Raw genomic sequence first — 24,141 nt, forward strand, 5'->3', positions numbered from 1 at the left:
CCTCCTTTTCAAGAAAAGTGAAAAAAAATTTTGATAAGTCTTTGGTAGAGTAAACCAAGGTCTCCAAAATTAGTATTCCAGTGTTAGCTGAAAATGCCTAGGTTTGATATTATTCTTTTTAAAGTCTCCTTAAGGTTGGGAAATCTGATATATCCTAATTCAACTCTTCTATTTTGCAAGTGAAGAAACTGGGCCGGCGTAGTAAAATTATATTGGGCCTCAAGTTCTCCAGCCCCTAGCATCAATGCTCCTCCACCTATACCAAGATTGCTAGATTGTGCAGTAATGCAAAAACGAGACAAAAGAGCTCCAATGGCATCTTAATGTATGCAAATCTGACAAATAGCTATGAATCATCCCCAAGGTAATACTTTAAAGCAGGCTTTGATATATTTGATGTTATGATGAAATGAGGAACTCAGATATTCCAACACTTCCAAATGTCACATCCAAAAGTTTGAAATTAATATTAGCATTCTATAAAGGCACTTCAGTGAATATAAGAATTATGACTAAGCCAAGAACTTCCAGTTTTTATTTTTTAAACATCATTTAACAAGAAAAACATTCAACCAAATTAAAAAGAATTAGGTTGGATTAATTTACAATAAAATAATCAACTTAAAATATCGGTCCTTCCATTTAGGGCCAAGGAGGCCAATAGTTCCTGTTTAAACAGCAGAATTGCACAATTATTTTTACCTATATTTGATGGCACAAAAAAATAAAAGTCTTACAACTTCCACGGACATCCTCCCCTCCCTCCAGAGCAGAGTTCATACAATTCCATCTTAGGTCAGTACTCAGGCTTTTAAAAATCATCTTACATTTTGAAATATAATACAACTACTCTGGTAACAAGAATACTTTTAAAACAATTCTTATAGAAAACAAATACCTTAGATAATTGTGTGGCACATTAGACTGCTCAAAGAAACAGCAAAGATGAAAAATAATGTACAAGAATTATAGTCCCTTGTTTATAGAAACCATCCAAATAAAATATTTTCCCTAATTTTCCTTGCTTCTTATAATTTATTAGCAGAGATGAATTACAAGAAGCAGAATGCACCATTTTTTGGTTCTTGGTTGTAGCTGCCAGCTTAGGAGTTCATGACTATAAATATAAAGCAAATATGATTATGCTCACAAGTTCCGGAATGGTAAAAAACCCCAGATATCTCTAAAGTGTTTCTCTATCCTTGCTTTCAAGTCATGACAAAAAAATTCACAGCAGTTTAAAGGATGGTGAAAGACTAAACATGGGCCCACTAAAATAGAGATTAATTTTACCTATTACACTCCTATAGTAAAAATTGTAATAAGTATGATATTGTATTAAGTAACATTCTATAGTAAGCTGTTGGAGCAAATACAGCATTTAACAGGTTCATTTACAGATCTGGCATGGTAGCCTTCAGACAGAACATCTTATTTTCACACTTTTGAACATGTAACCTTTAAAAAAACCAAAAGGAATATGTAATTTATGACAGCTGGCCAGGCACTTAATTTGGGGAAAGAGAAGGATTTTGAGGTAAACTAGAATTCTTTTCAGCAATCACAAACATAGCCTAAAAACCACGTTTTATACCACATTGAAGTTATTCAGCTTTTAACTATAAGTTTGTCACTCCTTTGTGCCAAAATTCACACCTAGGTGTAACTTTTTTTTTTGGAGACAAGTCTCTCTTGTCACCCAGGCTGGAGTGCAGTGGCACGATCTCTGCTCACTGTAACCTCCACCTCCTGGGTTGAAGTGATTCTCCTGCCTCAGCCTCTCAAGTAGCTGGGACTACAGGCACGGGCCACCATGCCCGGCTAATTGTAACTTCTTAAGAAGGTATTCAAAGAACATACTCAAGTCTGAATTTTGGCCCCATTTAGAAACTTCTGTGCTTAGAACATACTTGGAAAACTCTAAGTACATACATACAAGGGCTATTGGCACAAGAGCCCAAGATGAGTAACTATCTTTCTCCCTAATTTGACATCAAATTTAATAGATTTTTAAGAAAAAGAATCACTGCCAGTCACAGACATTAAAAAAAAAATGACTGAGGTGATAAGCCTCAGGAAAATTACAGAGTAACACTGCTCCAGAAGGAGCAGAAACAGAAAAGCAGAATTTCCATTTACAAAGGATGACAGTACTGTGAAAGCTCCCAGAATTAGCAGTAAGAAGCACAACTCTGCAGGTTCATTATACTCTGGACACAGTATATGTTTCTTCTCTTCTGAATTTCAAGGTAATATGACATTTGCTTAATAAATGAAAATTCATAATATAGAAGATGGAGGACCTCAGTAAGTATTTAGATATTAAAGACAGGAACAAAGTGGCCATTTTGGAATTAGTCTTTTATCAAAAGTTATCCAAGTCTATTTTTCATGAGAATTACCAGGGTATTATCTGCAAATTAAAATGCCAAGCCTCCAAATCCTCATAGGTATCAATTAATTATATTTTCCATTCCTGTCTCAACAATTTCAACTTCCTGTTTTGAGCAAACTCATCAGCTTAGATTTATCAACGTCTTGTTTTAAACCCTTCAAAAAATATTATGAATAAAGAGAATTTAAAACGTTTTTCAGCTGAGACATCCTCATTCTCAAATGAGAATACTGGCTTAATTTAGAGTTTCTACATGGCTAAAAGAAAAAAAAAATGTTTAAATACGTGATACTGAGTTTTCCAGTCATGGTAAAGGGTTTGTGCTCACTGACCTCTTCTTTCCTTGCAGGGCTAACTGTAGCTACCTAGCAAAATTACTAGCTGGAGTTACTGGTGCAATGAGCAAATGCAGAAGAATTTCTTTCTCTGTGATGCTAACTGGATTGTTCAAGTTTTGAAACTGTGACCCTGGTCCATTAGCACCATGCTTTACTCAACTGAAATAATCAAGCCCCTATTGCTGTGGGGGAAGCTGTAGAGGGTGGGGTGAGAAGGGGATTGAGGGCAATTATATACATCATTAAGATACCATGATATACAGTGAAAATGTAATTTGTTAATATGCTATATTTGAGGTTTGAAAATCACTGATCACAGCTATTAAATAACAATGCACCAAAGTTTTACAATATTTGAACATCTGCAAATGTAGAGCTTTCTGGTATGACACAAATTTGAATACAAATGGAAGTTCATTGAATATTAGGTTTATCAGTAAGCTAGAGGAAACAAATTACATACATTGTATAGGTAGTAACCTATGAAAAAAGTGGAGATTAGGTAAAAATTAAGTGAAATTATTCATATGCTTTCAGTTTCATCTTTCTCCTGGGAAAGCCCCAAAACAGGCCTCTGGAAAACCAATTTCATACATGTACAAAATGGCATCTGCTCTCAAATAGATATAGCTTTCCTTCAATGGTAGATAAGTCACAGACGTATCTCAGACATTCATTTCATGCATAAGGATTTTTGAGACATCTATTCCACTGAAATATTATAAAGGAAGTCTACAAACCACTTCTAGGAAAAAGGCACTTCACTGTGAAAGTTGGATTTAATTACGTCAAAGTTGTGAAGACTAGGATAGACTCAAAATTCAGTATTCATTTTTGTATTTATGAATCTAGAGCAGATGCCAGTTTAGAGAATACAGCCGATAACATTATAAACAAACCAAACAGCAATAATAACTATATTCTTGGCAAAACAGTAATTTATGACATTTCTCCAAAAATTAGCATAGTTCTAAGTTCAACAGTAAAAAGAAAAAAAAAATCACCAGCAGTTGCTACTTTAGAGCTCAAGACACTGTTTTCAATAGAATTTCACGTTTGCGGTTTGGTTCTCTGTTTCAGACATGAACTGCTTTTCAGATGAAAAACCTGGGATGGCAGAGGTGTGTTTGTGCTGTGGAAGAACCCAGGGAAGAAAAATAACAGGGAGTAACAAGAGGTGCATTCTCTGGTCAGACAGCCAAGTGAGGAGGTAGTTATTCTGAGAACTTCTCAAATAGAGATTATTGTACTAAACTACTGAGAGCTGGGGAAGTAGCAGGAGCTTCTCTGTGAGACTGAAGATAGCAACAGGAATACTTCTCCTCCAGGGAAGTCAGGACCAGGGTGTCAGTGCAGCTGAAATAGAAACAGAATTTGTATAAGTGACACATTCAGAGTATAAGAAAAACAAGTATACAAAATTAACAGGAATGAGAATACATTTCCAAACTTGTCCTACCTTGAAAGTGGCTCTTTTCTGACAAAACTTTAAAAGTATCTGTAAAAAAAGAACAGAAACCATGTCCTTATTAACTAGTTTCAAAGTAGTGATCCTTCAAATTCCTGGTCATTGCCAGGAATAGGGTATGCCTACATTTCATAAATAATGTCTTATAATTTCTAATGTTACCAAAAATATAAAGATACCTGTGGAATAATCAAATGTTTTAAACACTTTAGACCTCAGTACTTTCAGAAAGGCTGTCATATGGAAAATGTGCAGAAGAGGATAGGCAGAAACTCAAATAACATATAGACAATAACACCAGCACTCCTCCAAATTGCCCAATACTATATACTAAGATTTGTAATTATGCCAAGAAACCATATGCTCACCTTGTTACATCACCACACATGGCAATCCCATACAACCCTGAGTCCCATCATCACTGCTGTTGAGTTTTTTCATTCGGTACTGGCGTATTTCTCTTACCAGTGTGTAAAAAGCATCTTCAACACCCTATAAAAGGAAAAAATGAAAAAAAATGAGAGAGCTAGCTCAACGGACACAATCCAAATTATAAGCTCTCTTGCATTTGTATCTCTTTATGTGGACATAAGATTCCAATTACTAAACGAATAGCTGATAAAATAAAATATGGTCATTTAAGGAAGAGAACACTAAATTTCACATTCCTATTGAATCACCAGAACAGGCTGATATAAAAATGGCACATTTTGCCAAATAAACATTCATGCAAAGGAAAAGGGTAATGTGAGAAATACGGAACAAAACTACATTAAACTAAAGACTCCATTCAGGAGGCTTAAGCCCTAAACGGGCTGGTGTTGACAGAGAAATAACTAATGTTTATAAATATTTTTAGTCAAGGATCTTCCCAAGAAATATTTGTGGATGTTAATGCAGGAGTAAACATGCCATAACAGAATATTAGTAAGTTCATTTTGGGTTTAAACAAGCGTTAAGAAAAAGAACACTACTAAAAATGCCTAACAACAGGCCGGGCGTGGTGGCTCACGCCTGTAATCCCAGCACTCTGGGAGGCCCAGGTGGGAGGATTGCTTGAGGCCAGGAGTTCGAGACCAGCCTGGGCAACATGGTAAAACCCCGTCTCTACTAAAAGTACAAAAATTAGCCGGGCATGATGATGTGCCCGTAGTCCCAGCTACTTTGGAGGCTGAGGCAGGAGAATCACTTGAACCCAAGAGACAGAGGCTGCAGTGAGCTGAGATCACACCACTGCACTCCAGCTTAGAAGATAGAGTGAGGCTCTGCCTAAAAAAAAATAAAAAATAAAAAAATAAAAATGAAAAAAATGCATAACAACAAAGAATATGAATATGGATCACATCTCTACCAGAGTTAATCAACTGATGCAAACTCTTGCACAAATGCTGAAAGCTGTACCATACCTGTCTGGTCTTGGCTGAGGTTTCAATGAATGGAATCCCGTAACTCTTGGCCAGTTCGTGGGCTTGTTTTGTATCAACTGTCCTTGTTGGCAAATCACACTTGTTTCCCACTAGCACCATAGGTACATCATCCGAGTCTTTTACTCGCTTAATCTGCTCCCTAAAAACGGGAATATATTATCAGAACATAAGAAAAACAAGATTAGGCTGGGTGCAGTGGCTCATGCCTGTAATCTCAGCACTTTGGGAGGCTGAGGAGGGCAGACTGCTTGAACCCAGGAGTTTGAGATTAGCCTGGGCAACATGGCAAAACCCGGTCTCTACAAAAAAATATAAAAATTAGGCTGGGTGCGGTGGCTTATGCCTGTATTCCCAGCACTTTGGGAGGTTGAGGTGGGCAGATCACAAGGTCAGGAGTTCAAGACCAGCCTGGCCAATATAGTGAAACCCCATCTCTACTAAAAATACAAAAATTAGCCAGGTGTGGTGGCAGACGCCTATAGTCCCAGCTACTCGGGAAGCTGAGGCAGGAGAATCGCTTGAACCCGGGAGGCGAAGATTGCAGTGAGCCAAGATCACGCCACTACACTCTAGCCTGGGTGACAGAGTGAGACTCCATCCCCCACAACCCCCCCCCAAAAAATATATATATATAAATATATACATAAAATACATATAAATAAATATATATAATATATAATATATATTTATATATAATATATAATATATATTTATATATAATATATAATATATATTTATATATAATATATAATATATAATATATATTTATATATAATATATAATATATAATATATATATAATATATAATATATATTTATATATAATATATAATATATAATATATAATATATAATATATAATATATATTTATATATAATATATATATAAATATATCTACTTTACACATATAAATATATTTATATATTTATACATATTTATAAATAAAAAATATATACAATATATATTATAGCTGGGTGTGGTGGCACATGCCTGTAGTCCCAGCTAATTGGGAGACTGAGGTGGGAGGATCACCTGGGTCCAGAAAGGTCAAGGCTGCAGTGAGCCATAATTGTTCCACTGCACTCCAGCCTGGGCAACAGGAAAAAAGAAAGAAAAGAAAGGGAAGAAAGAAAAGAAAAGAGAAAAGAAAAAGAGAAAGAAAGCGAGAGCGAGAGAAAGACAAGATTTCAGGAAGGAATAAATGGCTAGGGCAAAAAAGAAACTAGCAAATTTTATGTAGCCCTATTAACTTCAAGTATTTTTGCTTTTTTCTACCACTTAGAGAAGACATTGTATACTAAGGAGACTGCTTTAGACTTGTTGCAGCAGCCATCAGGAAGCCATAAGTACAAGCTCACCTTCTAATGGGAGTGGATGGGTATTTTATCCTGACACATGACCTAGTGAGGCTCCTGGATTTCTCCAAAGAGCTTGGCTCTGGATTTAATTGGCAACTAGAAATCACCCTTTAGATTAAGGTCTAAAGTATAAAAAGTGAAGCTCACTGCTGCTAAATAACTAGGTGTGACAGTATTTAATGGAAGGCAGTCTATCACTTTTCAAGATGGGTGGTGCTCAAACATTTTCTTCAAATAAATTGTAGATGAAGCTGGGCATGGTGATTCCCGCCTATAGTCTTAGCACTCTGGGAGATTGAGGTGGGAGGATCACTTGACCTAGGAGTCCGAGACCAGCCTGGGCAACATGGTGAAACCTTGCTTCTACAAAAAATACAAAAATTAGCTGGGCATGGTGGCACATGTGCCTGTGGTTCCAGCTACTCAGGAAGCTGAGGTGGGAGGATCCCTTGATCCCTGAGAGGTTGAACCCTGAGAGTGTCATGCCACCACACTCCGGCTTGGGCAACAGAGGGAGACTCCATCTCAAAAAAACTAAAACAGGCCAGGCACAGTGGTTCACACCTGTAATCCCAGCCTTCTGGGAGGCCGAGGCGGGTGGATCACCTGAGGTCAGGAGTTTGAAACCAGCCTGGCCAACATGGTGAAACCCCATGTCTACTAAAAATACAAAAAAAATTAGCCGGGCATGGTGGTGGACGCCTGTAATTCCAGCTACTCGGGAAGCTGAGGCAGGAGAATCTCTCGAACCCGGGAGGCGGAGGTTGCAGTGAGCTGCGATCGCACCACTGTACTCCATCCAGCTTGGGCAACCAGAGCGAAACTCCGTCTCAAAAAAAAAAAAAAAAAAAAACTAAAACAAAACATTGTATCTGGAAGCCCAAGCGATAAAATAGAAAACATAAGAACTGCTCTTAGTAAAGGGAGGCTGAAGCATCTAGAACTCCTGACAGCACCCCTTTCAATGACATGTAAGACACACCACACAGCACACCTGGGAAACAATTGCTTTAGATTGTCTTGACCAACACAATCCAACAGTACTTTATGTGATGATGGAAATGGTCTATATCTGCACTGTTCAACATGGTACCTACTAGTAGCTATTGAGCATTTGGTGGTCAAGGAACTAATTTTTAAATTTTATTTAATCTTAATTAACTGTAAATAACCACATACTGCACAGTACTGTTTTAGACTCTACCCCTGGATTACCCACAAAGTCATGTATCTGAACTACATTCCACTGGCTATTTGCAAAACTGTACTTGATGGTAATAGCCTACATTAAGGGATAAGACAGCCTAAAGTACCTGGACCATGTCACTGTCAGGTTACTACTGATTTTTACATTAAACAAGCCTCTTTGAGGATCCATGGGAAAATTTCCTTCTAGTCTGAGCAACTTAACGGCTTTCAGCATACAGATAACTGAATCTTTCAGCTGGCTACTTTCCTTTTCACAACAGTGACCAAATTTGTAGTCCACCTTTAGAAAGTCATTGGAACTTCATGCACAATCACAGAATATGCTCACTCCTAAATTTGTTTTATTTTACTCTTATTTTTTTGGTCTCACTTAAGCCTATTTTTCATTAATTTTATCTTGCTCTACTATATGCATTTTCATAAGATGTTTTAAATACTCTTTGGTTTGAGCTAAGGCATATAGAAAAATGAATAAATTTCTTGTAAGAAAGAAGAAAAATGACTTCTAGAAATTCAAAAAACATTTATTAGATGCATGCCAAGTGTGGGCATTTTATTAAGTACTGCTATTACTTTTAGACAAAAAAAAAAAAAAAAAAATGGGAAGTACAACAGGTTAGGAAAAGAACACTTGAATTCAGTTTTGGACCAATCTGCTTTTGAGAGCAGACATCTTCACATGGATAGAAAATAAGCCAAGACTCAAGCTTTTAGGCAGAACACTTAAGTATCATTTACTGTGTGCCAGGCACTGTTCTGAGTGATTTGCGTATTTATTAAAACTGTAATCTTCACAACTCTATGAGGTAGGTATTATTATTTCCATATTATAGGTTAGGAAAGCCACATAGCCCCTGAGTCACGTCGCTAATAAACAGAGCTAGGTTTCAATCCAGGCAGAGTTCTCATTCTTAACCATTATATTATTCTGTTTAAGAACACTGTGCTAAGAAAAAGGAGCTTTGGGTTTTTGGTCCTGGCTCTGCTACTAATAATAATCCTGACTCCAAAACCTAACAAACGACATTCTGAACTCTGTTTCTGATTCTGCAAAATAAGAATATTGTACTAGAATTTTTATGGTCCAATCTAGCTTTGAAACTTTATTGTTCTATGGACAAAGTCTATCTTTATGTTCCCTTGCTTTGTTTTCATCTTTATGGACTTCCTATTTGCTTACTCCTATCATTTTATTTTTTATTTTTTTTGGAGACAGAATCTTGCTCTGTTGATTAGGCTGGAGCGCAGCAGTGCAGTGGAGTGAGCATGCCTCGACCTCCTGAGCTCACATGATCCTCCCACCTCTGCCTCCCGAGTAGCTGCCACCATGTGTGACTAATTTTTTTATTTTTATTTTTGTAGAGACAGGGTCTTGCTCTGTTGCCCAGGCTGGTCTCCAACTCCTGGGCTGAAAGTGATCCTCCCGCCTTGGCCTCCCAAAGCACTGACATTCCAGGTGTCAGCCACTGTGCCTGGCCTATCTTTTCCATTACATACTGAAAGATGTTTCTTGGAGATGTTTTCCTCCCTGAAATTCCTTTGTGATCTCTAATTACAACAACTCTGGTTCCAAGTCATTCCCAGTAGCAAGCTTCACTTATGTATTATCAAACTTTATGGTAACAGTATATTATGTAAAATAAATTCCAGTATTAACTTTCAGTAATTACCCTAGATTCTCAATGTCAAACAACCTAAAACCAACTCTTCCCATAATTAAAAAGCTCTATCTTTCCTAGTGTGGTAACCTCATTTCCCCATAAAGATTCAGAACACAAAGATCATCCTTTCAGAGAAAATAATGCTCCTAGTACCTGTAGAGGTTAATATCCGCAAATGACTTGCTATTATTGATGGCAAATACACAAAGGAAGCCTTCGCCTGTCCTCATGTATTGGTCTCTCATGGCACTGTACTCTTCTTGTCCAGCTGTATCCAGTATGTCCAACAAACAGGTTTCACCATCTATAACCACTTGTTTTCTGTAAGAATCCTGGGGGTGTGGAGGGTAAGGGGGCAGGGAGGGAGGGAAGTTCAATTTTTATTAAAAACCACAGGGAATACAATGCTATTGCCAAGGTTAAATAAGCATCTAACTATTCAAGCCCATTTCTGCCTATCTGGTTTGTCCCTCAAATTGCTAATATATAATCACAAACAAAAAGTATCCAATATCACCCTACATAAAAGAAAACCCACCAAATTCTATATGCCTGCAGAAAAGAAATATGGTCACTCTGTTCCTGGAAAAGATTAAGAAAACACAGTAACTCAAATGACAACTCTACTGCAGCCAGGAGGCTACAGATTAAGTACCTAGTGTATTTCACTAAGCTATGAACTGGACTGTTTTATTTGTGCTGTTTATTTTACTTAAAGAAATCTAAACATACCTCCACCAATTATAACCTGGCCCTATATACATCATTTGTGTTTATGACTAAATATACAAATACCTTTGTTTCAGAGAAGGTTTTTTTTTTATCACGACAGATGTACCTTTGGGAAATATTCCTGAATCAAATTCTTAAAGGTTCCAAACAAGGTATAGTTATGATTAATTTCTCAGGAAAACAAACATGCATAGATCATATAAAAAATACTTTCATTTTGGTTTTATGGCAACAGGACTTTTACTTGTATTTTAATGTCATCACACTTGGAGAACTCTCTGGAGTACTGGAAGTGCTCTATACTGTTATCTGGGTGGTAGCTACATGACTATATAGAAACGCAAAAAGCACTGGGCTGTAGACATAAAATTTATGTATTTTACTTATGTAAATTGCTCAATAAATCAAACATTTAAAAATATTTAATTAAAATATTAAACATTTCATGTAAAATATTAAAGCTGTTAATCTCAAAATAAAGATTTTGCCAAGGGTTAGCAACCAATTTTTTATAGTGGCTATATTAGAGTTAGTTTGCATCAATTAAACATGAGTAGCCAGATGGTAGGGAGGCCAGGTGTTGATTAAAATAATCTCTAAAGTTAGGCATTTCTAACCTGAACAAAATTACAAAACCCTTTATTTATTTATCTATTTATTTATTTTTTGAGACGGAGTCTCGCTCTGTTGCCCAGGCTGGAGGTCTGTGGTGTGATCTCGGCTCACTGCACCCTCTGCCTCTGGTTCAAGCGATTCTCCTGCCTCAGCCTCCTGAGTAGCTGGGATTACAGGTGCGTGCCACCACACCCAGCTAATTTTTGTATTTTCAGTAGAGACGGGGTTTCACCATGTTGATCAGGCTGGTCTTGAACTCCTGACCTTGTGATCCGCCTGCCTCAGCCTCCCAAAGTGCTGGGATTACAGGCGTGAGCCACCGTGTCCGGCAAAACCCTTTATTTAAAGAGCCTTAGGTGCCACTTACTGAAGACAATCTGTACCGTGAACTCTCATAATAACAATAGAATCCCTAAGTACTATTACATAGTGCTTTACCATTCATAAATAACTTAAATATATTATTTAACTTTCCATAACATCCCTGTGTGGTAGGCAGGACAAGTTTATGGTAATTTAAAACATGAGGAAAATGAGGTTGGGAGAGATTCAGTTGCTCAATATCACACAACTAAATAAACTGCAAACAGGGACCAAAATCCTAGGCATAAAGACTAAAACTCTCAAGTTCTTGCTACTCCAATCATCTGGTCTCAGCTGCTTCAACTAGCTAATAAATAAATATTGAAGAACACTCATCTCTGAATCCTTTATCTCCATCCTATTATCTCCCATACAATCAGACAGTCTCGCTACTATGGCCTGTGTTTCTCATGTAATAGAGCTGTTATATATGAAGAAACTCATGAATGAACTCAACACTAAGTTTGCAATAGTTTACAGAACTGTTAAAAACTGGACAGGTTTTAGAAACTTCAGCAGCTAATAAAAATGAACTGTTCTCTATAAACACGTTAAGCTTATTGCATAACTGAATGTATACCCAAAATAACTTTTTACTTTCTCTCCTCTTATTTCTTTAATACAGAATATGGGTAAAGATGATCCGACAAGTGAGAGACAGGATCAGGTCAGCGGGCTACCACTGGGCCTCACCTCTATGGTGGGATCATATTCATCTACAAAGTGGTTCTGGATTAGCTGGATTGTCAGTGCGCTTTTCCCAACACCACCTGCTCCAACCACCACCAGTTTGTACTCAGTCATTTCACACCAGCAAGAACCTGTTGGAAACCAGTAATCAGGGTTAATTGGCGAGCCACATCTACAGTACTTTAAAGCTTTCTATAATCAATGGAAATGAAAACCCTAGTATGACCTTCCATTTGGTTCTTAAAGTGACTAGAGAACGCAAAAACACCGGACTAATATCGGCCTCACGCTTCTGGAGTAGTTTTCAAGCAACCCCCATCCTTAGCTATTTTTCAACAGTCCTTGGGCCCCGCCCTCAGCCTAAGCAATGGAAATCCCCCTTCCTATTACTCCCCGAAGGCTTCTCAGCTCTAGCAGGAAGCCTCCAGGCCACAACTCCTTCCCATTCTCCCTTCTGCCTCCAAAGATCTCCCCACGTAGGCACCAAATGGAAGGACCCCCGCCCAAGGCCTTTGTCTCCAGCTGGTAGATTCTGCTCGATTTCTGGCATCAGTGAAACGCCTGAACATTCCACAGCCCAAAGCCGAACACTATGCATGAGATAAACTTACCTCAAGCTCCACTGTCTCTGCTTTGGACAGATTCAGGACCACAGCAGGGAAAAATGTTGGAGACCCCGGAACCGCCATGAACAGCCCCCACCAAGGAGCGGCACTTCCGGCCCCGCCCGCTACGTAATCAGTCGGCGCCCCAGGCGCCTGAGTCCCCGCCCCGGCCACGTGGGCCTCCCAACCACGAGTCATGCGGCAGGCCGCACCCAGACCCGCCCCTCCCACACGGGACGTTTCAATAATGAAAGCGCTAGGTGCTAGTGTCTCAAAAATCAGTAAAACTTTATTCGCTTCCATTCTTTCGCCATTAACAGAAAACTGGAGAAAGCAAAAATGTTTTGTGTTTACAAAGATAAACGGCCTCTTTACCCAGAGATCAAAACCTCAAACGACAAGGGGGAAGATAAAACCGCCCTCCCCCACATCCCCTGAGCTGACCCTTGTCATCTTAGACAAAGCCTTCAGTCCACTGGCCAGGGACCCTGTATATGGCCAATTCAAGAAGAGGGCCAAGAAATCAGACCCATCCATTCCCGTGATATAAAGTTGAACAGAAGCTACACCAAGGGTCAAGTGTCTGTATTTTACAGGACACAGTAACCAGGCGGCTACTTATAAAAAAAACAAGATTCATTTCAGGCACAACTTTTTTATTTTTTTTTGTTTTGTTTTGTTTTTAAATCAGTAAAAGAAACCGGGTCCTAGAAGCTGCAGTGATCTAAGCAGCAGCAAGTTTGTGCATTCATTTTTTTTGTTTTTGTTTAAATATGTTTAAATTATCACACTGCTGGCACTCCTCATTTGCATGAAATTCTGCACCATACTTACTAATTGTAGTAAAGTTACCCCCCAACCCACGAAAAAAAACCTACTCTGGAAGATAATTTTCACTGAAATATAACCAAACTTCTTTAAGTGGATTGTGACAAGATTATAAATGATATGAAAAATAACATTTTAAAATTTGGCCATCAACTTTAAGAAATGGTTTGCCTATACAAATTTTTGTAATTTTTAAAAGATAATATATTCTACCCTCATATGGTCCTCAGAATTAAAGCATAATGAACAGGAAGAAAAAGGAAAAGAATGCAACTGAGTGCTAAGGCAGAACATCTTGCCAGAAGTAATTAATGAAGGTAGAGTATATAATGAAAAGTGCAGAATTTCATAGGGCCAACAAGATAACAGTCTATATTTTTCACTTACACAGGCAAAGTGGATTCTGCAATTACCAGTTGCGTTAAATGCACCAAATAAAGCTCCTAAAATTGATACTATAAGGCGCCACCTTAAGTTTTTCCAGGCTGCAACTGTGCATTATTTAAAATGGTTTTCTTAAATTTATTTATTTTTTTAAACATAACACGAGGAAGGTGTTAAAACTGGTGTAATAGCTCAATAGAATAAGTATTCCAGATTTCGGGAGGGATGAAGAGGGAGATATTCAGAACCCTTCACCAGATTCCCCCCAACTTGATCATAGTGGATTAATGGTGTGCTTTGTGGATGTGGTTAGTCAATGACACCAGCTTGACGGATCTTTCTTTCTGCACCAAACCCCTGTGGGGGGGAGAAAAAAAAAACCCTGCAGTTAATGATTTGAGCGCACAACAATCATAGTACATTCACTATTCCGAAATGAAACTACAAAAGCATTATTTTTAATCATCTTATGCAGTACTAATTCTTTCCTAGAGGAGAAAATCCACAGTAAGCCCTCCTGACCCATTCATTACCCAAACTATCTTCAAAGCATCAAGAAAAGAAATGTGCTTCTTACTGTAAGCAACCATTAGGTTAGGGGGCTGAACCAATGTGTAGAAAAGTCCTAACTAGTTATAAGCAATATGGAAGTCTCCCTGCTTCATTAAGTTTCCTGACCTATTGTTTAAATAGGACCACATATTTTATGTTGGTCTATCAGTTGGCCTCCCCCAAGCCTTGTATGCCCTCATACCATTGAGTTATCTGGTCCCCTTGGCTGACGAAGAACCATTAGGCGAGGAGCACTGGCATCATCCAGAGTGATATTCTTCAAGCGATTGACCAACCGATCAGGTCGAGGAGCTGCAACAGCCTTGGGGCCCTCACTGTAATTAAGTCAAAAGATGAGAAGAAACCACACTTGGTGGGCAGACAGCAAGCACTTGCAAAGGAGTGTGTTTTCCACCTAACTGCCCAAATGACTCACTTTTTATGATGGGACTCTTGCCTCATATACCTAGCTAGAAAGACAAGACGGACAAGTTTGTTTATGTATTATTATCCCCAACTCAAGGTCCCAACTTAATAGGAATGGAAGGAATCATTTGCAGACCCTAGACTTGAATGCAATCAGAGTGACCAGTTCCACAGATGCATAAAAAAACAAGGTAGCAGATGTGGTAGCTAACACCTGTAATCCCAGCGCTTTGAGAGGACAGGGCAGGAGGAACACTTGAGCCCAGAAGTTCGAGATCAGCCTGGGCAAAATAGCGGGACCATGTCTCTACAAAAAATAAAATTGGCTGCATCTGGTGGCGCATGCTTGTAGTCCCACCTACTGGGGAAGCTGACGTGGGAGAATTGCTTAGGCCCAGGGGGTTGAGGCTGCAATGAGTTGTGATAGCGCCTGGGTAACCGAGTCAGACTGTGAGACTGTCTCTGGGCCGGGGGGAAGCAAAGCGGCATTATGAATCAGCATGGCTAAACTATTAGAATTTTAAGTAGCATATAACCTAGAAATGACTTAATGGAAGAAAAGGAATTTGGCAAAAATTTTAAAAAACATGTACTACACAATCTTTTTGTATTCAACTAGAAGTAGGAAGTATCAAGAAATAATAAGTGGCAGAAGACAAGGCACAGAAAAGTAATGTGACAAAACAGAGACTATAAAGTTGAGACACTCCAGGGTAGTTACTAATCAAACCACAACAACAAAACTCACCAGACTCGCCAAACATTACAGGCGCTGCACTTGCCAGTGCGCTGATTAAGAATCACTGAGAACTCCACCTCATCTCCCGCCTGTAGCTCAATGCCATCCTGAACTTCTTTCACATGGAAAAAGAGCTTCTTGCTATCTCCTACTTCATAGTTAATGAAGCCAAACTGAAAAAAAAAAGTAGGTAAAAAAGAGAGGGCATGCCACACCTCACTCTGAATGAAGCACAATGCCTGCCCCTATCTAAAAGGATGTATAAAACATGGTATTAATGTTGATACTCCAGTCCAGCTGCCTGTGGCAAAACCTGTCAGGGAAGAAATGTATCTTTGAAAGTGCCATTCACTATATCACAAACTTGAACCAAACAAAAGTTGCCTTGTTCCTTCGTATATTATGAACTAAGCTTTTTGAATTAAGCAAACTCATCAGGAAGCTGTTACTTCAACATATATATTGTTTGGATCCCCTCTAGAATTAAGCTGGGTTATAGTAGCAGCCATACAAAATGTTATTATTCTCTGTACTGATGAAAAACATTCTGAGGACTCAGATTTCCCTGAGATCTCAGGAGTAAGACTAAGTTTGTTTGCCCTAAGCTTATTTTTTAAGTACTTTTGAACATGGTTTCTGTGTTTGTGTGATATGCAAAAGAAGCTCTAAGCAAAAGTGTACAAAACCATACAGTCCTTCTATTCTGGAAATCTCACCCCTAACTTATTTTCCCCATTGCGTAATATTAGTTACTAATACCAATCTTACTTTCTCATTGCTAATATAGTCACTTTTTGTGTAGTTTTCTGTTTTTATTAAGCTACCTCAAATGACTGAAAAAAGGTGAAGTAGAAATAAAAAACGAATGAATGTTGATTTCCCCTTGGCTGAAAATATTTGAAGGTTTTGGTTACCAACTCATAGAAGGATCAAATTCAGATACAGAGATGCTGGCACTTACCTGATCTTTCACACATTCCACTGTGGCCCTGCGCAGGGGTGTGATGTTGTAAGCCATAGTTTGTGCATTTTGGCCCAGGACACACAATTGGAACTTGACGCTCTCCCCTTTCTGCAGGCAATCCCCTTTGTTGGCCATCCCAACGATGCCAAATGGATAGACCTCACCTTTCATATCGCCTGTAAAACAGGTACAAAGTCTAAAAGCTAGTACTTCACAACACTCCTCTGCTGATGATCCTAGGAAGTTTATATAGCTGCTAAAAATGTGTTATGTTACTTAAAATATATATACATTTTTAGTACTCAGAAGTTTCACCTTAAAGCTTAAATGAAATCCTAAATGTTAAATACTACCATGGAACCAAATGAGAACGTCACAGCTCCCATCAGTATTTTATTAGCTGATGAACAATTTTAAACTGCATTTATAAATTAAAAAAAAAATACTGTCATTTACAATCCCATTGCCTAAATTTTAAGCACTATGGGTTGCCAATATTCACAGGGCTATCTTCTTCCCAAGTTCACAATATGAGCCAACCAAAAATACTTTTGTCCCATACTCAATGAGCCATTAAACAACTAGGCGGGCACAGGCAAAAACAATTTAGATAAATTTGACACCCCATCTCCTTTTTTTTTGTTCGAATTCTGGCTCCCTCACATAGGTTCCTTTTTCCAGATCAGAGATCGAAAACCATTTTCCTAAAGGGCCAGAGGGTATTATTTTAGGTTTGCAAGTCATCCTGTCTAACCAACTCTGCTGTTGTAGTGAGAAAGCAACGAAAAACAATATGTAAACAAATGGTTGTGGCTGTGATCACAAAAAAAGGCCACCATATATGCTGAGCCCTGCCCTACAGTATGAAGTTGCCTGGAGCCCGGTGCAGGCTACAGATAAAAACTATGCCAAAGAATTCAGCTGCCTAACAATTTTCAGCATCCAGGCAAATGTACTCAGTCAACAATAGTGGAAAACATGAGAAAAACAGGTGGGAAGCAGAAGCTTCTAACCATCCTCTTGATGATTACAGGGTAAGTGAAGAATTTTTGTCATTGTTATTGTTGAGACAGGGTCTCGCTCTGCTGCCCAGGCTGGAGTGCAGTGGCGATCACGGCTCACTGCAGCCTTGATTTCCTGGGCTCGGGTGATCCTCCCACCTCAGCTCCTGAGTCGCTGGGACTATAGGCACGCACCATGACTGGCTAATTTTTGTATTTTTTGTAGCGACAGGGTTTTGCCATGTTGCCCAGGCTGGTCTCAAACTCCTGGGCTCAAGTGATCTGCCCACCTTGGCCTCCCGAAGTGTTGGGTTTACAGGTGTGAGCCACCACATCCGGCTTTTTTTTTTTTTTTTTGAGACGGAGTCATGCTCTGTTAACCAGGCTGGAGTTCAGAGGCATGATTCAGCTCACTGCAACTTCCGCCTCCCAGGTTCAAGTGATTCTCCTGCCTCAGCCTCTGAAGTAGCTGGGATTATAGGCACCCACCATGATACCTGGCTAATTTTTGTATTTTTAGGAGAGACAGGGTTTCGCCATGTTGGCCAGGCTGGTCTCGAACTCCTGACCTTCAGGTGATCTGCCTGCCTTGGCTTCCCAAAGTGCTGGGATTACAGGTGTGAGCCCCTACTCTCGACCCCAGCTGACTTTTAATTTTAAATACAGGAACCAAAAAACTTTGAGGAGATAATCCAAAGAGATCAAGTCATGAGGAAGAGTGATTAGAGGAAGCTGGTCTGACCTCATGCAATATCAATAATTACCATTTATGATGCACATACTGATTCATACTTTATAGAACCATCTAAGGCTGAAGGTATTACCATTTTAAAGATGAAGAAACTGAGCTAGTAAAGATTTAAATTATTTGTCCAAGATTATATGCTAGAACGGTGTCCAGATCTAGGTCTGCCCAACTTCAAAGTCTTAGTATAAGTTACAGTTGTGTTCCTGAATAAAAGAGCTAGTTCTTACCAAGTGGGAAAATGTAATCTGTCTAGTCCCGGGCTTAGAGATGCCTAAACAAAACCCTTGCTTTGGACTATATCCCACCAGGCTTAGAGATGCCTAAATAAAACCCTTGCTTTGGACTATATCCCACAGCCAGTGCTGAAGAATGAGTGGACTGGGAAGTGGGGATGGAAAAGGAAGTAAAAGCAACACGTTAGGAGATGGAAGGGCAATTTGATATCATATCATGAGTTAGTTAGTAGTCCATACTCCCATGGCCTTTTTAGGAGTGTGATGTCATGGCATTTGTTTAAAAATTCATATTTAGAGGTGGGAGAACAGTGGTTTTATGTAGAACAGAAATTCTAAGAATCCCATGTGGTAAAGGAATAGGTTATCAAGGTTCATTTCCTTCTCCCAAATGACCTGCTATTCAGCACTTTATGTTCGCTGACTCTTAGATGATGCAAGGACTTTATTCTCTTTGTAAACCAAGCCATCATCTTTTCTTTTTAAAATTTTTTTATTATTAGTTTTTTTAATAGTAGAGATGGGGTTTCACCATGCTGGCCGGGCTGGTCACGAACTCCTGGCCTCGTGATCCGCCCGCCTCAGCCTCCCAAAGTGCTGGGATTACAGGCGTGAACCACCACGCCCGGCCTACCAAGCCATCATCTTTGGTTGGAATACTCAAGCCCTCTCATCTACTCCACATCATGTAATTCTGCTATCCTAATCATCTACAGAGTTCTCTCCTATTTCTATCGTGTATTTATTTTATGCATACAGATCATACAAAGTTGGCCTTTCTGATGGTGACTGTTGGGGGAACAGCAGCACTGGAACTCTGGGAATTCTTGAAGATAGAGGGGGAAAAAAGAAGAAGAAAGTAGAGAATGAAAGGAAGCCTGAGCTAGAAACGAGAAATAGGATCCTCATAGAACTCTAGCTATTAAGAAACAGATTACGTACATATGTGTAGTGTAGGGGGAAAAAAAACCAGTAAACTTTTACAGGAAGCAAAAATACAGAACTGAATGCTTACTGATTTAAATACTAGTGAAGGAACTGAATATCTGATTATCATACACTCAACATTAAATGCTTTGGTATCAGAGTTTGTTGTTAAGTCTATCTCAATATAACTCATAGTTGCTCATGTATCAGTCACGTGCTCACAAAGCAGTCATGTTTTCACTATTTAAACCCAGACTGACCTCATTTTCAAGGGGTATAAAAATAAAAAGCAGGCATGAGAGAGGTCACTTTTCCTTAATTCAGTTTTAAACCTAAAAACAACTGCAATGAGCACCATATTTTAAAACTTTATAGGTGCTCATCTGAAGTTATGGCAAATTTCAAACAGCCTGATAGTGATGATCCTTACCCTCCTCCACAATCTCAATCATTCCTTGGTACTCAGTCTGTGTTGGATCAACACTCCTCAGGGGGCGAATTACTTTGCCAGAGTAAATGGTGGGATCAGCTTCCTCAGTAATGCCATTCACTACAAAACAAAGGCAGGTACATCTTTCAATTTTATTTCATCTCTACTATACAGAAAGACAAGTAAGCAAAAAATAACAGCACAAATGTTAACAGGGTAGGTTGGCTGGCTGCTATTGAAATGGGGTAGGGAACCTGAAGCCAAGTTCTATTTTTAGAACAGCTGCTGGACTTTAAATACTTCTAAACTACCAAAATGCCTGCTTTTCCTAAATAGAATTGTTTAAATAAAATTGTTTAAGGAATTAATAAGTATTCATAAATAAAACATGCCTTGATCTCTTACTTTTTCCAGGTGACCATATGTCATTTTTTAAGAAGCCTTTCCTGGTCTCTAAAATGTAAATCACAATACTTACATACTGTCCTGATTCATCTTTATTACATGTATTGTTGTCTTTCTAAACATCATATACAGTATTTTACTCCTCTAGTCTGCCCCATATTTTCCACCAAAAAATAAGGTCAATGAATACAGGGATGTATCTGATTTCTTCACTGCTGTATCCCCAGTGTCTAAAACATAACACACACTTAAGAGTTCAGATGACAGCCAAAAATAAGTTGCAGGTCTTTTAAAGTCAGAGATCCAAGATCCTAAATTACAATTAATTTTTTTAACTTCCCATTATTTTTCACATTTAGATTCATTCTTCTTCAAAACAATCTTCTAGGGAAATGCCTCTCTTCCCTACTCCATGGTGATGTATACATATCTTGGGGTTATTTTTGTTTTTTTCAGACAGTCTTGCTCCGTCACCCAGGTTGGAGTGCAGTGGTAGGATCATCATGGCTCACTGCAGTCTCAACCTACCAGCACAAGCGGCCCTCCCACCTCAGCCTCCCAAGTAACTGTGACTACAGGCATCCACTACCACAGCTGGCTATCCTGGGGTTATTTTTCAAAAGAAGACAATGAATTGAAAATATAAAGCAAATTTCCTAAAATATCTAGGCCAATCCTTCTCAAACTTCAGTGTATACCAGAATCACCTAAAGGATTTATTAAAAAAGAATGCCCACTCACAGAGTTTCAGTGGGTATGGGATAGGGTCAGAGAACATATATTTCTAACAAGCAACCAGGTGATGCTGCTGTTCTATGGAATCGCACATGAGAATGACTGATGTAGAATAATTAGGCCTCATCTCCCTCTACTACTCCATCCTTTATCTCCCACTTAAAAGCACAGGCTGAATAAGAAGTCATAATTTATTACCTGAGTGTGTTTTGTTCACTTTTTCTGCACTGACTTTGTTGCCTTTGCCTTTGGACAAGCTATACTCGACCATGTCCCCCAGTTCCAGGCTATCAACATCACCAGAGAACTCACTAAGGAAAAAGGAAATGACATTTAACTAAACATTACCATAAACATCAACAGTAACAGGCAGTCTTTATTTTACAGTAACAGTCATGGCATGGCATGCTTATTTACATTAGACACCATTTTAAGTACTTTCTATGTATTGACTCATTTAATCCTCAAGAATGCCCCATGAAGAGGTAACATTATCCCTAACTTCGGGATAATGAAACTAAGATACCAAGAAGTTATTTGGTAAAAATTACACAGGTATAAAGTGGCAGGGCCTGGATTCAAAAACTGAACTGTCTGGTTCTAAGAACCCTTACTTTTTTTTTTTTTTTTTTTTTGAGACAGAGTCTCACTCTGTCGTCTAGGCTGGAGTACAGTGGTGCGATCTCAGCTTACTGCAACCTCTGCCTCCCAGGATCAAGTTGTCCTCCCACATCAGCCTCCTGAGTTGGTGAGACTACAGGTATGCACCACCATGTCAGGCTAATTTTGGTATTTTTTGTGGAGATGGAGTTTCACCGTGTTGCCCAGGCTGGCCTCGAACTCCTGGGCTCAAGGGACCCACCTGCCTCAGCCCCCAAAGTGCTGGGATTATAGGCATAAGCCACCACACCCAGTCAGACCCCTTACTCTTAACCACTATATTATACACCAAACGGCCAACTCTATGGTACCAACACAAAAAATAAGGCAGCACAGGCCTTTCTATTTCTTTTGGCCACAGGCTCTGTATATAGTAAGATCAGTGATTAACTTCAGTTTATATCTTGCCATAATTCTACCAATATGAAATCTGGACCTCAACAAGTATAATCAATCAATACTAAATATTTTTTATTCCAACACCAAAGAATGGATGTAAGTTAGCTGTAAAGTTCCTGAAAGTCACGCCTTACCTGTAATGGAAGAAGATTTCCTTATCATGATTGGCTGTTTCAATAAATCCAAAATTATCCTTCAGAGTTGCCACATAACCCAAGAGCCTCTTGGAGTTAGAATTACGACCTAAAAGTCGCACACAAGTTGCAACCTGCTGTCCAGGCCTCTGTTTGTCACTAATACTAAATTCAACCTGTGAAAATTAAGGATGCTCATTAACACCGTATCACTTCCACACCAATCTCCTTAACTCAGAAAACAAGACCTATAACTCCCCCAGCGCATGCTTTTCATTCCAAATATCCTTTGTAATTACTTCAATGAAATTGATTTTCACCAAAACATTTATGTCTCATCCCACTTTTCACAAAGGATCAAACTTTTATCTTTCAGTCTGTATTCCTTATAGATTCTGAATTTCTCTAGAGGGCTATCCAAAAACCAAACATATTAAGTATGAGAAAAAATGAACAACAACGTAAAATCTTTGGTGTGCTTTTACTTTGATAATGTTTCAGTAGTAACTGTTTTAACTTTCTTACCAATAACGATTTTATTAAGCATGTTTTATCTAATGTTTAAACAGCTAGATTAACATGGCTTTGATTAACAAAGAGCTTGACAGACACTTTTAATAAGCTGCTTTCAAATATAAGATATTCATGTATTTCTCTTAAACACAAAATATATTTCAGCAAAACTTGATAAAATTTGAAGAACCCATCCTGCAGGATTTATGATTAAGATGACAACTCTTAACCCTCTCTCGAATGAGCAGAATTATCTTGCCTTATCTCCTATTTGAGGAGAAGTAGATCCTTCCACATCCTTGGCTTGAAAAGCAATAGTCAGTTTCACCCCACAGTCATCATAAGCAATAATGCCATCCTCAGCCTCCTAAAGAGATACAGTCAAAAACAGAATGAAAACAATCTCAAGAACAAAAACCAATAAAAACAACTATAGTTCTTACATATTCTTGAGCCAAAGGATTGGTACAGCTGTAAAAATGTCTTATTCCAGCATTTTCTAAAAGATTATTCATATGAATAAAAGGCAGTCTTGCCTTAAGACTAGCTCAGTCTGCTGTAATTTTTAATTGGTCTTTCAATCTTAAGAATCTAATTTTTGCTATTGAGGAGAAAAAAGCTTACTGAAAATGTTTAATACACCTGCGCTCCTCATAGCCAATCAGAAATTAAACTGGGCATGTTACTTCCAAGGAAGTGGAAATTCTATAAGGGCAAGAAGCTTTAGTATTTCCTAAAGAAGCTGCTGAAGTATCCTCTTTTAGTAGCACACAGCACCTTGCACAGTATTTAATATATAATATCAATCAATATACTTAACAATGCAGGATAATTTGGTGCATGATCTAGCACAGTTCAAGTACTTGACATAAAGTAGATGATTAAAAATTATGACATACTAGTATTTCAACAATTTTTTTTTTAATACCAGACTTCAAGGAGAAACAACATTTCAGTCATCTTACACGTAAGAATGATTAACTCTTAAAAAATCTAAGGGCTGGTCTGAAGGTAGTGGGTTATCTCGATTGTTCAGTCAGTTACAGATCGAACTTCCTTGTTCTCCTCTTTCCCCCCTTCTCACTACTGCACTTGACTAAAAAAATAAAAGTCTAAGAAAGTTCAGGTGTGTCGTATTGAATCACACCGTTAAGTAATGACAGTGTACAGCAACTACATAAATTATACTGATTTCATGGTTTC

General features: G+C 38.5%; 2 protein-coding genes across 8 annotated transcripts in view; both read right to left on the bottom strand.

Moving 5' to 3' along the window:
• Positions 1-506: 506 nt before the first annotated feature.
• Positions 507-13,015, bottom strand: NRAS (NRAS proto-oncogene, GTPase). Its single transcript, XM_004026392.5, has 7 exons — positions 12,867-13,015; positions 12,259-12,386; positions 10,009-10,187; positions 5,608-5,767; positions 4,570-4,693; positions 4,193-4,231; positions 507-4,089 (listed from the first exon to the last, which is right to left on the bottom strand). Exons 2-5 carry the CDS (start codon positions 12,367-12,369, stop codon positions 4,574-4,576), a joined length of 570 nt encoding a protein of 189 aa, XP_004026441.2. The 5' UTR covers positions 12,370-12,386; positions 12,867-13,015; the 3' UTR covers positions 507-4,089; positions 4,193-4,231; positions 4,570-4,573.
• Positions 13,016-13,124: 109 nt separating this feature from the next.
• The window catches only part of CSDE1 (cold shock domain containing E1), a 41,252-nt gene continuing 30,235 nt past the window's right edge, over positions 13,125-24,141 (bottom strand). For all 7 annotated transcript variants that reach the window (XM_004026393.4, XM_004026394.4, XM_063695752.1 and 4 more), the window contains 8 exons: positions 23,198-23,305; positions 22,426-22,601; positions 21,431-21,543; positions 20,093-20,212; positions 16,751-16,929; positions 15,799-15,962; positions 14,827-14,959; positions 13,125-14,429 (listed from right to left, as the gene is read on the bottom strand). In XM_004026393.4, the coding sequence (XP_004026442.1) occupies positions 14,382-14,429; positions 14,827-14,959; positions 15,799-15,962; positions 16,751-16,929; positions 20,093-20,212; positions 21,431-21,543; positions 22,426-22,601; positions 23,198-23,305 (1,041 nt within the window). In that variant the 3' untranslated portion in view covers positions 13,125-14,381. The remainder of the gene's footprint in view (positions 14,430-14,826; positions 14,960-15,798; positions 15,963-16,750; positions 16,930-20,092; positions 20,213-21,430; positions 21,544-22,425; positions 22,602-23,197; positions 23,306-24,141) is intronic.

The sequence above is a fragment of the Gorilla gorilla genome, chromosome 1, assembly GCF_029281585.2.
Source record: "Gorilla gorilla gorilla isolate KB3781 chromosome 1, NHGRI_mGorGor1-v2.1_pri, whole genome shotgun sequence".
NCBI classification, from domain to species: domain Eukaryota; kingdom Metazoa; phylum Chordata; class Mammalia; order Primates; family Hominidae; genus Gorilla; species Gorilla gorilla.

Bases quoted from the DNA above. Each gene is read 5' to 3' on its own strand.
- NRAS (XM_004026392.5), bottom strand. From the start codon at position 12,369: ATGACTGAGTACAAACTGGTGGTGGTTGGAGCAGGTGGTGTTGGGAAA. The intron at 5,768-10,008 runs GTACTAGGAGCA...TCCCGTTTTTAG, and splicing joins GCGGATATTAACCTCTACAG to GGAGCAGATTAAGCGAGTAA. The intron at 4,694-5,607 runs GTATGGTACAGC...TTCCTTTTATAG, and splicing joins CCTCAGCCAAGACCAGACAG to GGTGTTGAAGATGCTTTTTA.